This window comes from Oryctolagus cuniculus, chromosome 6 (assembly GCF_964237555.1).
Source record: "Oryctolagus cuniculus chromosome 6, mOryCun1.1, whole genome shotgun sequence".
NCBI lineage: Eukaryota > Metazoa > Chordata > Mammalia > Lagomorpha > Leporidae > Oryctolagus > Oryctolagus cuniculus.
Window position 1 is genome coordinate 97,802,897 of NC_091437.1, and position 18,066 is coordinate 97,820,962.

The 18,066-nt window shown below is 37.7% G+C and overlaps 1 protein-coding gene and 1 non-coding gene across 2 annotated transcripts in view; both read right to left on the reverse strand.

The window, feature by feature from the left end:
• The window catches only part of TRPA1 (transient receptor potential cation channel subfamily A member 1), a 69,643-nt gene that overhangs the window by 49,658 nt on the left and 1,919 nt on the right, over positions 1-18,066 (reverse strand). The window contains exons 2-10 of the mRNA XM_008255655.4: positions 12,387-12,543; positions 10,460-10,635; positions 8,366-8,473; positions 5,648-5,756; positions 4,589-4,734; positions 3,541-3,677; positions 3,075-3,123; positions 737-836; positions 69-169 (exon numbers count right to left, since the gene is read on the reverse strand). Coding sequence (XP_008253877.3) covers positions 69-169; positions 737-836; positions 3,075-3,123; positions 3,541-3,677; positions 4,589-4,734; positions 5,648-5,756; positions 8,366-8,473; positions 10,460-10,635; positions 12,387-12,543 — 1,083 coding nt within the window. The remainder of the gene's footprint in view (positions 1-68; positions 170-736; positions 837-3,074; positions 3,124-3,540; positions 3,678-4,588; positions 4,735-5,647; positions 5,757-8,365; positions 8,474-10,459; positions 10,636-12,386; positions 12,544-18,066) is intronic.
• TRNAY-GUA (transfer RNA tyrosine (anticodon GUA)) lies at positions 6,441-6,534 on the reverse strand. The gene is made up of 2 exons: positions 6,498-6,534; positions 6,441-6,476 (listed from the first exon to the last, which is right to left on the reverse strand). It is a non-coding gene; the product is annotated as a tRNA-Tyr (tRNA).

The window sequence follows — 18,066 nt, forward strand, 5'->3', positions numbered from 1 at the left end:
TTGTTAAAAAAGCAGTTTACTCTATGTTAAGCACAATTTAGTTTATGGAATCCATGGACATAAATTACCTGCATAAATTCAGGATGCAAATTTTTTAACCCATAAGGTTGCTGCACAGTCAAATGTAAAAAATTACGTCCAAGATGATCTTTTATATCTACATGAGCACCTAAAAAATACAATACCAATATAAATTCTACTCATTTGTTTAATGCATGGCCAATAGTGGGTTTTCAACTTAATAAGAGATTTTGACTTAAAAACTTTGCCAAGCTTTAGTATACAGGAAAACTTATTTAGATGGGAAAACTAAACACATTTAAAAATGAGTTACCTTACTGTTTGTATGTAAGGGAGAGCGGAGAATATATGATGCATTATATAAAATATAAATATGGGGAGATTAGAGATCAATAAAAAAGAAGAGATCAATAAAAAAGAAGAGATCAATAAAAATGATTTGAGATCATTACTATACCTAAACCACATAGGACTAATTCTTTGAGAGAAAGTTGATAAAATGCTTGGCAATATGCAAATACCTTATAAATGTTATTAATTACCCTTCTAAAAGTATCTCTTTAAAGTATAGTTTCCATACTGGACTAAAAAGCTTCCAGACATGGAAAGTGTTCTGTTTATCTTGTATACATGGCACACGATAGATAGTTAATAAATATTTATCTAACCAAATTGAGTAGCAGTTCCAAGGGCTTGGCTTGGTCCCTCTTCGTACCTTTAGAAAGCAGTAAATTTACAGTGCTCCAAGATGCAGAAGCAGTTGCTAACATAAGTGGAGAGCGTCCTTCAGCATCGGTGATATTAATGTCAGCTCCCTAAAATAAAACGAGTCATTGAACAAAGAGTTTATGAACAGACAAACTGGTTTACATACATTGCCATCTCTAAATAATGTTAATTCACTGGGGTAGAGTATCTTTTATGGCTAGCACTAAAGCATATAACTGTCAAATTGCTTGAAATGCCCATATAATTCATATGCTGTAACATCAGAAATCAAGACATTCTTTCCTTATTTCAACAATGAAATTATTCTCACATGTTAGGTTTATGATTTACATAAGACAATAAGAGCTCTATTACTATCTAGCCCATAAAAATAAAATCCTTGGACTTATAGCAATAACTTAGTTCTCACTGTAAGAAATGATTTTTAAAGGTCTATCAAAGTATATTCCAAATGCATCACATAGGTGATTTTTAAAACAATTCCCAAGTAACTGTTCACTTTTTAAAAAATCTACTTCATCTGAAATAAGTGAACTGAAATAATTGAATTTAAATCACTCAAATCATAAAGTAAAATTGTATCCAAACATTTATTAGAGAAATTTTGAATTTGAAAATCACTATATATATGTATATACATATATACATATATAAGAACAGTCCTTTTTTTACATTTCTTTTTTGATTAACTTATTTGAGAGAAAAAGTGTGGACTTCCATGCTCCTGGTTCACTCTTCAAGCGTCTGCAACAGCCAAGGTTAGCCCAGGGCCCAGGAGTCAAGAACCCCATGTGGGTAGCAGGGATGCTTATACTTCAGCCATCATTGCTACCTCCTGGGGTACTAGTGAATTGAAAGCTTGAGTCAGGAACCAGAGCCAAATAACAAATCCAGGTATATAATGTCAGATGCAGGTGTCTTACCCTAAGATGGCCTCTTAACCAGTAAGATATATATATATATATATATATATATATATACACACACACACACACATATACACATTTTAAATAAATGCACCAATATTTCTTGCTAGAGTTATTTTTATATATTTGATTTGAGAAAAAGCAAAAGCCTTTTATAATTTCACAGAAAGGATTCTATACTTACACTAGGGTAATACAAAGAGCTTAAAGTTTGATCACGACATTTCGCTTTTCTCTTGTGATCCTCTGAATACACTGACAGTGGAAGCAGCATCCCTTTGAATGCTGGAAAGTTCTGCTGCAGTTCTCTTGCTGGGTAAAGAGTGACTACATTTGTGGGAAACCATGCATGGCATGAAACCATGATATATAGAGTGTATTCCCAGGATGCTTTTATGTAAATACAAAATTTCAATAGTTCCTATTGACATCCCATACATCCTAAATACTAAAAAGGGGACTGTATTCACTGCTGATATAGTTGGGGTTGAAATAAATCCACCATACATTCATTCATGCAAACAACTCATTAAAACTTAACCCAAAATGTGCCTGATTCCAGTACTTAAGGGTAACAAAGATCACATGCTTTCAACTATAACAAATCTTTAACAATACTTTTCAATTTCTCTGTTCCAATGATGCCATTGAGGTAGCTTAAGATGGAAGGCAAAGGTTACATATGAATCCTGTTGTGCCTTCTGCCTCAAAGCCATCAGCACTGAAGAAGTGTCAGCAGAGTGGCTCAAGCCTAATCCGCCCTCATGACAAGCTTGCAGTCCATCATAAGGGCTTTCCTTGGTGCCTGCATTTGGCTTCACAGTGAAGTAGCTGCTCAGGAAGCCTGCACTCTACATTGGAGTGCCTGGTTTGAGGCCCAGTTCCTCTCTTCCGATCCAGCTTACTGCCAATGAGCACCCTGGGAGGCAGCAAATGATGGCTGTAGTTCTTGGGACCCAGTCCCCTATGTGGAGGACCCAGCTGGAGACCCAGGCTCTTGACTACAGCCTGGCCCAGGCCTTGCTGTTACAGGCATTTGGGGAGTGAACCAGCAGATGTAAGATCTCTCTGTCTCTGCCTTTCAAATAAAATGAAAATAAATAAGTAAAAATATTTTGAGCAGTTTCCTTTGTGTTATACCCACAGACTCCTCACACGAAGAACACTGATACAGCAGAAACTACTGATTAATATTTCCAAAATCATGGTAATAATGTTTGGCCACTGTACAGTCATACACAATAAACTCTATTTGGCAAATTGACAATAATCCATCAGTAAACTTTTTTTGTAAAGTAAGAAATTAAAATTTAGTTTATATTTGAAAAATCCATATTATGCAATTATATTATTTTTCAACTGTAAACAGTAGTAAAATACTGTGAGTTGAATACTTACCACTGATATTAAGTATTCAGCTAGTTCATGGTGATCAAATAATGAGGCTCTGCAAAAAGAAAAAAGATATAAAATAAGAATTAAATACAACTCTAGTCTTTATAAATCACTCATAAAAGTTACAGCAACAGAACAGAGAATTAGACACATGGGAAAGGTGAAACATTCACCCTTATCTTCTCCATTATCTTCATTAAAACTGGGATTAAGACAAGAAGAATTAGAACAGATTAGAAAGGTCTTGAGGATTAATCTTGAGTCTGTATCCACTGAGTTGAAGAACAATCCAGAATATGCTACTGGAGATTTTGTTCTGTGAAAAGCTATTTCACATTCTACTGTGATCCCCAAAGGGACACAGATTCCTGTTAACCCTGTTGGTTACCTTGCTAGCATGCCTGCTAAGTTTTTCCAGCAACATATAATTTAACAGGTGAGAACCAAAAACAATAGGCAGAAAGCTTGCCTGTGAAGTAGGGTCTCGTGATTTCCATCGACTGCATTAACGATATCACTACTACCAGAATAGGAAGATATCATCAGTTTAACAATCTCAGTGGCTCCCTGGGTGGCAGCAAAGTGAAGCGGCATGCACTTCCCATTCTGTAAAGAGTTTTGACATCAAATCAATGTTTACATCTCAATTGAAAAATACAACATATTCAGCTGTGAGTTTCTTCTTCCCAGGTCAATAAAATTTAAGATGATGAGTAGTGATTAGCTTCATCCATTAACAAGCACCCACATGAAAGTTACAACTAACAACTACACTTCTTCACAGTGTGGTAGCCTGCAGCATACAATTCTGCTGTCATTATAATTCTCATTATTAGTCCTCAAGGACCAACAGGACTATGTCCCATTCACTGTTGTAAGCACACGGTGTATGCAGTGATTCCCTATCAACAGTGGCTGCTCTTCACTTCTGTAGTGAAAGGATTTAGGGACAGTCTCTAGAAGCCACATGCGATTAAAATCCATTCTTGTCTTCCTCTAGAAAGAATAGGCCTCTGAGGTACCTGTCAAGGGAGAATGTTGTCACCCAAAATCCAAGACACTGAAAGGAAGAGGGCTTGACCCTGGTAGTTTTAGTCAGAGAAGCCTGGCATAAGTTCAGAATCCAGGCTCAGGGACATTCATATCCTTCGAAATTAATTAAGGGGTCCTTAGTTTAACAGAACCATAATCATAGAGGTGAATGATTAATCTTTAATGTTCCTGGCTAGCATTAATTTATATATTATTGTCTTCTGAGGTAGGCCTTAATTATTTAATGGCAATGCAACTAGACATAGGCTTTACTCTATCTGTGTCTATACCTGTTTGTGTAGCTCCCAGAAGTGTTTATAGAGATTGAAATTTGGGGTATTCTGCTTCTGTATAAACAGAAGGAAATATCTCTTCCACAGTATCTGTTCTCAACGTAAACAGGCTGTAGAAGAGCTACAAAACCTTTTGGAAAATATTTTATGACAATTCTAAAAGAAATATATCATGGAGAATTTAACAACCACCTCCTTCAGGTCTATGCGTGCACCATTGTCCAGGCACAATTTAATCATTTCCAAGTCACCACTCTGAACCGCGAAGTGCAGCGGGCTGGCTTTCCCAGTGTTCACAAAGTTTATCTGAGACTCTCTGCGGTACCCGCGTTTCTCACCTATAGAATAAAAAAATATTCAAGCCAAATATTTAGAATAAATAATATATATATATATTTTTTTTTATTTTTTGACAGGCAGAGTGGATAGTGAGAGAGAGAGAGACAGAGAGAAAGGTCTTCCTTTTGCCGTTGGTTCACCCTCCAATGGCCGCCGCGGCCGGTGCGCTGCGGCCGGCGCACCGCGCTGATCCGATGGCAGGAGCCAGGAGCCAGGTGCTTTTCCTGGTCTCCCCATGGGGTGCAGGGCCCAAGCACCTGGGCCATCCTCCACTGCACTCCCTGGCCACAGCAGAGGGCTGGCCTGGAAGAGGGGCAACCGGGACAGAATCCGGCGCCCCGACCGGGACTAGAACCCGGTGTGCCGGCGCCGCTAGGCGGAGGATTAGCCTAGTGAGCCACGGTGCCGGCCTAGAATAAATAATATATTTTTAAAGCAAAGATATTTAGACTTACACAAAAGCCTGGTGTAAATTCTGTTAAATACTTTTCAAAATAATAGCATCTGCCACAATAAACTTCTTTACCATGAAGAAAGTAGAAAAGCCTCTACTCAAGGCCAGTGTTGTGGCATAGTAAGTTAGGCAGCAGCCTGTGATGCAGCATCCCATATGAGTGTTGGTTCGAGTCCTGGTTGTTCCACTTTTGATGAAATTCCTTGCTAATGTTCCTGGGAAACCAGCAGAAGATGGCTCAAGTGCTTGGGCCCCTGTACCCACATGATGGACCCAGATGAATTTCCTGGCTCCTGGCTTCTGCCTGCCCCAGCTCCAGCCATTGGGGCCATTTGGGGAGTGAATCAGCAAATGGAGGATCTCTCTCTCTCTCTCTCTGTCTCTTCCTCATTCTCTGTACCTCTGTCTTTCAAATAACTAAATCTTTAAAAAAACAAAAAGAAAAGCCTCTAACTCACCAAACTCCAATATTAATTCCATGCATTTTTTAGCACCTGAAAAGGCAGCGAGGTGAACAGGAAAACATCTCCATTTATTTGATTTGCATAGCTTTGCACCCTTTTGTAACTGGAGGAAAAAGGAAAGAAAATAGCAAAAAAAAAAAAAAAAGTCAAATGATACAAATTTAAAGCACAAATCACAATGGCCATTTCACTAGTCTGTGCCTGTTTAAAAATACATAGAAAACTTAAAATGATATGAAATCCTTGCAAGAAGATAATTTTAGAACTTGGCTAAGATAGTGAAATGGAAATATATTACATCTTCCGAACAGGAAGTTACACCAGAGTCACAAAATACCAATCATTATATTCCAGTAATCTAAAATCAACACATTTTCAATGGGATTAATGAGATTTCTGAAAACATCATTATGGTTTCCACATTCCTTCTCAATTCCTTACAATAATAAAGTAATAATATTTTCCAGACTCCTTTCTCTTTGTTTATATAAAGCACATTAAAAATAAATTAAAAGACAAAATAAAACACCATCACTCTCATTAAACAATAAAAATCAGAACTTTCATTACTAAGAAAGATTCTTACTAAAAAGATGTTAGAAGAACTGTTCTTAACATTATTTATTTATTTATTTGGTCAGAGTGCACTATTTTCAACTACAATTTTCTATAAATGACTGGACTTCAGTTTTATTTTAAATATCTTTCATCATTAGAAAAGATTTTGGGGCTCCCTTTGACTCTTAGTCCTTTCATTATGATCAATTGCGAACAAACACAAAGCACCTCCTTCGAGCCGGAATCGAACCAGCGACCTAAGGATGCCTACAGATGCTCGTCCACTCTACAGTCCTCCGCTCTACCAACTGAGCTATCGAAACTGCCGCCTGTGACACCAGCATCCCATATGAGCACCAGTTCTAGTACTGTCTGCTCCACTTCTGACCTAACTCCCTGCTAATGCACCTGGGAAAACAGCAGAAGATGGCCCCAGCCACCCATATGGCAGAGCTGGATGGAATTCCAGCCTCCCAGCTTCAGGCTGACCCAGCCCCGGCCATTTGAGCAGTGAACTAATGAATGGAAGATCTCTTTATCTTTCCTTCTTTCTCTTTGTTACTTCTCACTCTCGTTCTGTCACTCTGCCTTGCAAATAAATCTTTTTAAAAACAGAAAAATTTTGAAAAAATAGAAAGGTATGACTATCACTACCTGTAATCTTGTCATCTACAGTCATCAGTTTACTTTAAATAATAAATATAGAGGGCATAGCTGGTAAAGCCACCCCCTGAAGTGTTGGCATCCCATATGGGCACCAGTTTGAGTCCTGGCTGCTCCACTTGCAATCCAGATCTCTGTGATGGCCTAGGAAAGCAGTAGAAGATGCTCCAAGTCCTTGGGCCCCTACACCCACGTGGGAGACTCAGAAGCTCCTGGCTCCTGGCTTCAGGTTGGTACAGCTCTGGCCATTGTGGTCATCTGGGGAGTGAACCAGTGGATGGAAGATACCCCCGCACCTCTGCCTCTCTGTAACTCTGCCTTTCAAATAAATAAACAAATCTAAAAAATAAATAAATATATGAATAGTTTTGTGTACCTGAAAACTTCGTATTTCACAAAATCCTATTGTTAAAGAATAGTGTTAAGTAAAAATTTTCTAATGAGACAATCATACAGTATATGCAAAAAAATTAAATCTCAAAGAAATAAGACTCAAAAGTCTCCAAAGTGTTTTAAACTTCATTATTTTTCATTCCAATTTTCTTTTGGTATATTTAAGCCACATTTTCTAAATTCTAAGTTGGAATGTTAATTTTTATTTTTTCTATTTTATCCTCTTTTTGGTCCAAACATGACAGCTATGGACCATAAATTTGCCTGTAAGTATAGCTAGCAAATATGTTTAAGCCTATTTTTAGGTTTTTTAAGTATCAGGCAAATATTTTTGGAATTTTTTTACTTAATTTTCCTACTCTCTGAGACAGTATAGAGGGAAAATCAGTAACAAAAATATATAATGTGGCCCAGAAAACTGTAAGTGGCTAAGCAACATGGAAAGAGAGCTGTTTACTGGAATTTCGGAAGCATATTCAGGAGGGGCACCACTGGAGCAGGATAAATCCCTGAGCCCGGAACCTCCAGTATTCACTCAGCCACCCCAGGAAAACGTCCCAGACAGAAGGTTGGCTCTCTGGTCTCAGGGATGTTTTTAAAGACCACTAGTCATTAAACCACGTGACTCAGTTTTGAGAATTCACTGCAAAAATTTCATTTCTTCTGATCTTGGGAATAGCAGTTTTGCTTTTGACTTTTATTTTACAGGCACAGTAAGTCTGCAATTGACTACATTCATCCTGTTTGTATTTGGAAGCTCAGAGTCAAATGTATGACCTGTCTTTATTAACATAGAATTTATTATACATTTGTATTCTTTATTTTGACCACAAGCTTCATCTTAAATTTTTCCTGTCTATACTTCAATTTTCTCACATTTTCCTTCACTCTGTAATGTTAGTCTTCTGTAAGCAATCTCAGCTCCATTTAGGATTTAAGGGATGTGTACACCTGCAAAACGTATAGAAACATTTTTTCTAACCTATTCTCTACATATTTTATTTTCCTAAGGAGAGAAACTGAAGAAATGTTATAAATAAGAATAATTCAGGTTGAATTCATAAGAAGACAAAGAAAAAGCGTGACGAGTAAACTAACCAACATTTGTAATGCTTCACTGTTATCTTTGGAACATGCAGTTATCAGAGCTGTGTTTCCATTTTCTCCTTCCAAATTAATATCCGTTCCATTGTGCTCAGTCAACACCTACAAAAAAGGTGAGGGAATAATTATCAAAAAGCCAATGTGCAGGGGTCCAGTGTTACAGCATAGCAGGTAAGCTACTGCCTATGATGTCAGGATCCCACATGAGCATGGGTTCGAGTCCCATCTGCTTTACTCTGCATCACTTCTAGTCCCAGCTGCTCTGCCTCCAATTCAGCTCCCTGTAAAGTGCCCGAGAAAGCAGCAAAAGATGGCATTCCAGGCTCCTGGCTTCAGCCTGGCCCGGCTGTGGGCAGGCCACTTGGGGAGTGAACCAGCAGATGGATAATCTTTTTCTCTATTACTCTGTCTTTCAAATAAATAAAAATTAATCTACAAAAAAACTAATATGCAGATTTTGAAATGAGTTCCTTGTCTTCTACTAGATTATAACCTATCAATTGCTAGGGACCATGTCTTCTTTGTCTTTTCTCAACCCTCTCCCACACAATTGGCACAAATCCTTGCACATAGTGGGTACAAAATATATTTATCAAGAGAAGGAATTAATGATTTTAATAACACATCAATTAAGGCAATATTGGCTTTTGAAATTGTAAATAAACCAGAAATACAGATAATTATTAACATTTAGTCTTTCTCACTTTTACTGAGTAAACTACCTCAACTAATATCTTCAAGAAAAATTTTGGAGCCATTTGGAATTTAGAGAAATGGAATGGAATGAAAGGAGAGAAGAAGGTGGAAAGAGGAGGAGATTATTGCCACAAGCCTTCCTAATGACCTCTTCAGAGACTTCCCTGAGGCTTCTTTGTTGATACTAATACCTCTGCTCTCCTCTTCTCCTTCAGCCCAAACATACACTTATTCATTCATTCAATAGCTAAAATTTACCAGCACTGTGCTAAAACTGGACATACTCAGATTAGGAAGACGAGGTCCTTCCCTCAAAGATAACCAGCCAGAGGGTAAAGAAAAGCACATGAACACTTGGTGACAAAATCACACACTCAGAATTATGACAGAGCTGTCAACAAGGCACGATGGATTCCCTCACTGCTTCTGTGCCAGATTTAAAGGAGCCAAGCTGTCAGAGGCCTGAAAGGGTTTCCAGCTAAGGAAAGCCTGGAGCCCATGGGTCTCTTTGATCACTTACAGATAATTAGATTTTGTTGTGGCTGAACCCAGTAGTCAAATCATCATCCTCAATAATCTTCCTGCAAGAAAATTTAAGTTCAAATAGTCTACCTGAGAAATGAACTTCTGGCACATGACCCATTTGTAAACTGCAATCCTGTGTAAGGAATTGAATTTGCTTTCTAGTGGGCCCCTGAGACTCTGAGATATTGTTTTAAAACCTTGGCCTACATCTTACCCTTATGGCATTTATCAGTGTTTCCTGGATTTGAGCAAACTCCCTCTTTAGCACTGAAAAGCAGTGACAGTTCTCAATAGTAAGTGTCGAATGTCTTCTGCTAACTAGTCATGGTGTCAATCATTCAGGCTAACAAAAACATCAAATCACAATTATTTTACTGTTTTCATCAAGGCATTCATCACCCTCCACCTTTAAGTCATTAAATCAGTTAGGTACTAATGTGGTAGGGCCTGAACTTGAGAACATTAAGATGGGAACAAAGTTACTAATTCTTGTTTTCACCAGTTACAGGAGATGAACCAAGTTATTTTATTCTCTCTCTGTCTCAGTTTTCTCAGCTATGAAATAATAGTCTTACTAAATATAATATAATAGTATTATTAGTTTTTTTTTCAATGAGTACTTTTAATGAACTAAAACACAAAGCTCTTGGAAGAATTCTTGGTAGATAAGCACTATCTGATAGAGGCAGAGCTGCCATCGTCATCATCATCATCACCACTTGGTGGGAAGTCATGCACATGTTGTCATCGTCACATTCCATTTGTCCTGGGGACTTAGGATGACTATGCTGTCCCAAGCAGAGAGAGCCAGATTGGAGAGCTGGCCCTGCTCAGATGGCCAGCACTGGGAACTGCCAGCAGCCTCACCTTCACCACCTCATTGTGCATGCTCTGCACCGCTATGTGAAGAGGCGCCATCATGCTGCTGTTTCGAAGATTGGGGTTTGCTCCTTTGCTGAGAAGAAACTTAACGCTTTCAACCTGGTTTTTTTCTGTGGCCCAGTGTAGAGGGGTATTTCCATAATCATCCATTACATTCAGCACTAGAAAAAGATGCCAAAATGTGGATTAAATTTTTGCTTGGCCTGTATTCAACACTTCTTGAGTGTCTAGTCACAGTGCCAACTGCTGCTATCATTGGCTGCATCTTCTTTGTGAAAACTAAAACTAGAGCTTCAGTTCTCATGAAATATTGAATAGAAGTATGGCACTGACTTTTTCTGTCAAATTTCCATCTATAGCTTATAGAAGAAGTAGGTTCTCATTACTACATGTTTTTATTTGCATATGAACTGCAGAATTGTAGTAAAATATTGAGATTAAACAAAATCAAGAACTATATGGCAGGTACTCTACTAGTTCCCACATGGCAATTATTTCACACAAGCCTTCAATATATCACCATGACCAATTCACCAAAAGATGACATGTTGGGGGCTGCAGGAACAAAAAGTCTTTCCAACATCGCACAGCCAGGAAGGTATTGTATAAGTTATTATGATCTGCGTCCTACTTGATCTCTTTGTGGCAACTGATCCTTCTAACTCATAGGATTCAATAGTTTCAATAGTTTCTCCCTGGGATACGTGTGTATCATCGCTGTCTCAACCATCACCCTCTTCATCCTTTCTCTAGCTTTTCCTCTGACATGCATCTCTTAATGTTGTTGCCCTACTCTTACCTACCTTGGCTAGCATTGTCTCCTAAAGCATTTTAAGGCACTTCCATAATCTCATCTACTTTCTATACAGTGATGGCTCCCAAGGGATGGATCCTTTCCTTCTGTGTTTCTAGTTATGTTCTGGATGTTTTCAGATAGATATTCCCTGGATTTTTTAAATGCAGTATGTCCAAATCTCATCACATCCTGTTACTCATGTTTTTATCTGTTTTCTTCTATGTAGCCTTTTTGGAAGATGGTTATAATACTAGCATTATTTCTGGACTAGAAATCTTAAAGTCCAACTCCTTGATATTTTTTCACCTTTATTCTGCTTTCAAACACTGTTTGCAACTATATTCAAATATCTCTTGAATCTCTTTCTGCTTTCTAACTTCACAACCCTGGTGGATTCTCATCTCTTTATTTCTAAAATCTATTTTCGATGAATCTTCCACTTTAAATCCATCTTCCGCAATGTTGAAGAATTAAAGGTCAGTCTCTCTCTCTCTCTCTCTTTCTGAGAGAGACTGTTTAAGTCTTAAGTCTCTATGGCATCCACTTCTCTCATCATCTACAAATTACAAATGAATTTCTCAAACAAATCTGGATGTACAGGATTGAGATGGTGGAATGGAAACTGTGATAAAACATTGAGATTATATAAAAGCAAGTACTATGTGTCAGGAACTTTGTTAGGTTCCATATGACTACTATTTCCCTCAAGCTTCCACAAGTCCACATGGTATCATCATGACTACTTTTCAGAAGGATGAAGTGTCAAATATATTCAATGATAAGCAATTTAAATGTAGAGTAACATCAATGGAAATAGTGTAGAAGAATACACTAAAAGTTTATGAATTTTTATGACCTATCTAAAAATTCAATGAAAGTCGGTGCTTGCTGTGGGGTATCCCAGATCTCTGCACAAGCCTTTGAAATATTTCAGTGGAAAACACTGAAGTGTACCCATATATAGGGTACACCTATATATATATATTCCTCAGTGAGATATTTCGGCTCTTCATAATCTGGCACTAATCTGCCCTATAGATTCACTTCATACCCCTCTTACAAATGAAACTGAAGGGATGATAAACTTACAGAGCACTCATAGTGATATTTTGTTACCTTCACAAGAGGAGTCACTGATAATCATCTTCATCAGTTCAACTTGACCTTCTGCTGCGGCATGATGCAGAGGAGAGACGTTCTCATCATCTTCGCTTACTTTCTTTCGGTTCTTGGTAGACTGTTGGAATCCCCATTCATTGTCTTCAAAATCTACCTGGAGGTATATATAAAAAGAGAAAACTCTCACTTTAGGGCAGGTGTTTCAGTTCAGCTGGTTAATTCTGTGCAAACAATGCCAGCATTCCACATCAGACTGCCAGTCCAAGTCTCGGCTTCTCCATTTCTAATCCAGCTAATGTTCCTAGACAGGCAGGTGATGATGGCCCAAGCACTTGTACCCATAACACCCATGTGGGAGACCCAGATGGAGTTCCTGGTTCTTGGCTTTAGCCTGTGTTTGACCTGGCCCAGCTTCAAATGTTGTGACCATTTGAGAAGCAAACCAGCGGATGGAAGTGTCCTCCCTCCTCTCTCCTTCCCTCCCTCCCACTCTCCCTCTTTTCCTGCCTCCCTCTCTCACGCCACTCTCTATACCACTGCCATTCAAATAAATAAATCTTTATAAAAAATTGTTACCTTATAGAAGGTTATGCAGAACGTACCAAGAGAGTCATTTCATAGCCCTAAAAATTCATCATTGGGGCCCACATTGAGGCACAGTGGTATAAGCCACAGCCTGGGTCACCTATTTAAGGATTGGTTCAAGTCCCAGCCACTCTACTTCTGATCCAGCTGTTTGCTGGATCCAGACTGTTTCTGATCCAGCTGTTTCTGACCCAGCCTGGGTAAGGAACAGAGGATGCCCCAGATCCTTGGGTCCCTGATATCCACATGAGAGAGACATGATGGAGTTCCAAGTTCCTGCTTTTGGCCTAGCCAAGCTCTGGGCCACTGTGGCCATTGTGGAGTGAACCAGCAGATGGAAAATTCTTTCTGACTCTCCCTCTCTCTCCATAACTCTGCCTTTCAAATAAATAAAATAAATCATTTTAAAAAGTGTATCATAATTCAAACCAATTTATCAAGCTTACAATATGATAATTTTTCTTAAAGAATACAAAATGCTTACAGACATAAAAACAAATTCATAACCATTGACAAATACATTAAGTAAAAGTTTTGATATTCTGATCATACTGTGCTGTAGAAGAAATAAAGGTGTTGAGAAAACTTCAAAATAAACTAAGGGTTACAATCTGAGAACCAAGTAAATACATAGAGCAATTCGCTTTGCTTGGTAAAAGAATACTTAAATGCATGAGGGGTTTGGGTGAGATGAACAGGTTTTCATGAATGCAAGGATTATTAACATCAATGAATCTAACTCCTGCCCCTCTGTGGCCTTCCTGTCTCCAGTCAGCCCCATTTAATGTTCCCACATATATCAAAGCTTGAATCCCTCTGAGACACTGCTGTGTAATTCACTTAATCAGTAATCTAGAACAACTGTCCATTCACCCCAGAAATGAGTAGCCCCTCTTCTGACTACTGGGATGCTGTACCAGGCCAAGTTGGGGCAGAATAAGCACTTCTTTGCTGTCTGCACATAGGGAAGGCTAGCAGTACAGTGTGCACACCTAAGGCCAACTGTCAGGCCATGACAGGTTGAATCACTCACCCAAAGGTATGCTCTAAATGGCAAATTAAGAATTTGAACACCAGGTACATATATATATATATATATATAGGCTGTATGATGAATGGTAAAATTCAACATGCAGTAAAAGCAGAAGCTAAGGTCAAAAACCACCCTCATGGAATGAACTGTGCAAAAGAACAAGATACTACAAAGCATAACAGCAGACATCACAGGCAGGCTCAGCACAGTTTAGCACTGTCGCTGCTTCCCTAGCCTATGAAGTTATGGCTCATGGCAACTGACATCAGTGCAAGACTGAAAGCTTTTGTGAATCGCTCACTTTTCTCTGACACTTTCTTCTTTTTCTTTCTTTCTGATTTTTTTATCTTTTACCAAGTGGGGATTGAAGATCATTTGTCACAATTGACATTGTGTTTTCTCAGCATAGAATCCTGAGGTGACAGCATTGACTGCTTTGGATTTGTTCTCAAAATATGACAAAGTGCCAAATAAGACTTTTTATTGAAAGCTCATTGTCTAAATAGCATTACTAAAAGTTAAGTAAATCTTTAAAAATCACTTTATTCAATGTTATTAGCTTTACTACAGAAAACTTTACAAAAATCTTTGTGTTATAAGCTTGTCTCTGTTATCCTGCTTTGCATTATTATTTAATTTTTGTAAATATATTGGATCAAAAAGTATATAATGTTTTTCTTAAACTTAAATATGTATCATCTTAATATTTTTGTTAACTGATCATCCATTTATTTATTCAATGATTTTAAAGTTCTTAATATTTGCTTCACACAAAAAATTAAGTATTTTCAAACTGATAATTTAAAAATAGAGTAGTATTTAACTATATATCAAATGACTGATGATATTTTTATTCAAAGTTGCTTCTAGAATTCTTTCCTATATTTGAAAGTGAATACTTATGTATTATCAATAAATGTAAATAACAAGCCTTATTCTGTTGTTCATATTTTTACATTATATTTAATGGACCATAGATCACACACCTGGTCAGAGATGCCAGAAATGACATTGTTTGGCATTCTAATAATTGGCTGTGAAAGGTAAAGTCAAAGTCAAAGCTGAATTGCAGATTTTGGCTTAAAACAGACTGAGGCCAAATGCCTCCAAGTCACTGAATTGGCATGCGTGTGCCTCATCTGGAAGGTCCACTGTACTTTAAGCTCCACAAGGCTCAAAGAAAGTGAACTCTTTTTCCTTTTTCCTTCTGTTTCTCCCAATCCACTTGGCTTCCGTAAGCCTTCCTAAGGCTTCGTGATGGCTAGCAAACACCCTCCAGTCCAGCCTCTCATTCTCTTGAGAGCCCACCATGGGTTTTCTAAACACAAGAAAATGTATGGTGATCTCATACCACTGACAGTTATTGGAAAGTGTGTTGTGCCTTCTTGTGTTTGTACATTTTACTCCACTTTGATTTCTTTTTCTTATTTTTAAAATTTTATTTAAGGATACGAGTTTCATGTATTTCAGACATACAGATTTAGGAACATAGCAATACCTCTCACCCTACCCTCCTTCTCGCTCACACTCCAACCCTTATTCCTTCTTCTTCTCCTCTTCCCACTTTTAATTTTCGCAAAGATCTATTTTCAGTTTACTTTATATTCATAAGGTTAACATAATTGACATAGCACACTCTATTCACGCTCTTCAATGCTGTTTCATTTCAAAGCGGTTCTGAATCCAAATCCTAAATTTAATCTTTCATGCCATGCATTGCTTGAATTTATACAATGACTTTATATGATAATATCATGTAAGTAAATACTTTTTACAGCATGAGAAAAAAGGAAGGGAGGAAGGGAAGAAAGGAGAGAGAATAGGATGAAAAACAAGACCCCTGGCCGGCGCTGCAGCTCACTTGGTTAATCCTCTGCCTTCGGTGCCGGCACACCAGGTTCTAGTCCCGGTCGGGACGCCGGTTCTGTCCTGGTTGCTCCTCTTCCAGTCCAGCTCTCTGCTGTGGCCCGGGAAGGCAGTGGAGGATGGCCGAGTGCTTGGGACCTGCACCCACGTGGGAAACCAGGAGGAAGCACCTGGCTCTTGGCTTCAGATCGGCATAGAGCACTGGCCGTAGCAGCCATTTGGGGGGTGAACCAACAGAAGGAAGACCTCTCTCTCTCTCTCTCCTCTCTCTCTCTCTCTTTCTCTCTCTCACTGTCTAATTCTGCCTGTCAAAAAAAAAAAAAAAAAAAAGATCCCCACATAAAAAACATGTGAGGCTACATGGACTACTACACACACCAGAAGATCCCAGACTAACTGATGAATTTTAATTCCCTAGATGCTTAAAAAATTATGTAATGAACAGGAAAAAACTTAACAGAACCTCATCTAGTCCTGTGACAACAGATACACTAAAACTGTTTCTTAGTGTTCCTTCCAGATTTGCAAATATGTGACCAAGCAGCACATTGGTCTGAAAGTTTTGCAAAGTTATTTCTTAACAAATACTTCAGCACATGGACCAGAAGCAAAATGTTGTGCAAGACAATAGATTTTCATGTAGCCTACTGTAAAATTACAACATTCTGAAAATGCAGAAATTAATTCTACCTTTAACTATGACCGGTCACATTTGATACATGATAATATTATGTCAAAACTCTAATTTCTTTTAAGATAATCAGGGCATTTCTCACTACCGAACAGAAAAGCTACTCTTAAATATTTTAATGTAGTTAATAAAGAATCCACATTATGTTTATTTAGCATATTCAACTAGTAACTGCCACTTTAAAATAAAATAATTTGGAGCTTTTAAAAATTTGAGCTTTGAATTTTGCTTCTGTTATCATGGAATAGTGCCTATAAAATTACTCTTCTCTGGTAGTCTCTTAAATAAAGATATATAACTTATCAACCAAAAGACTGAATTCTATATAAGATATATTTAATTTTAGTGACTGTGGGATATTACAGTGAGCATCCAACCATTTCCAAATTTACACATCTTTGAGATTAAATGTAAAAATGGCTTCTTGCTGAAATAGGCTCCTTCTTTTAGTTTTGCCTTATCAAAGAAAGCATTTAGTTAATTCCCATTGGAATCATATTATCCCTTTAATATGACATATGCTTTAGGTGATAATAACAAGATTATATTTACCACCTCAGTACCTGAAAGATCAATTAATGAGTCTGTTAATCAATGTGCTATCAACACAAACCCAATTCCCCACTCTCAGAAAACATTGGAATTTCAGATACTCACAAGGTACAGCTGAAGTCACAATGACAAAACATTGTCTAGACACTTTACATGAACACACCAGATACGCTAGATAGCCTCAGTTCAGTGCCTGGCATGTCATCAGGCTCTGAAGACATTTCTTACAGAAAGTCCTGAAGGTAAGCCGACAATACCATTTAGACAAATTATTATATATTCACTCAATATAGTTGCCTGTTGTACCAGCAACACTTCATATTCTTTAGAATTCTGAACTATATGACTAGATTCAAAACACAATAGACTAGACCACTTTTGGAGAAGTTAATTTTAAGACCTTGAAAACAGAACTATCAAATGCATTTGTTTTAGGTTGCTTTAATGAAATACATGTAAGCAATCATAGGGTAAAAAGATAAACTAAGGTCAGAGATGATAACAAATGAAAAGCTAAATGTTGAACTACTATACCTCTCTTGAATGAAACAAGTGAAAAAGTCTAAAATAAAGGCATAAGTTTGAAGGTTCTTTTTTCACATTTTTCATCTTGTAAGTTTTCTATGATCCTTCCATCCTGTTGGCATTCTTTAAACCTTGTGTGTGTGTGTGTGTGTGTGTGTGTGTTTCTGAAGCAAATATATACTGTAACTTTAAAACCAGGAATACATCAACAAAGCCCCAGAGTTCAAAACTCTTCCAATGGTATACATGCTGTTTTATAAGGAGTCCAGACCCTGAGAATTTTATGGAATGTTTTGGAAATCTTGCTGTATCAAATGAAACATCTGATGTTCTTTGCCTACAAGCCCTTACATAGTTTCTAAAAGCTTTATATAACACAAATGGCTTTACATGACTAGGCAATAAAACCAAAGGCAAATAAACAA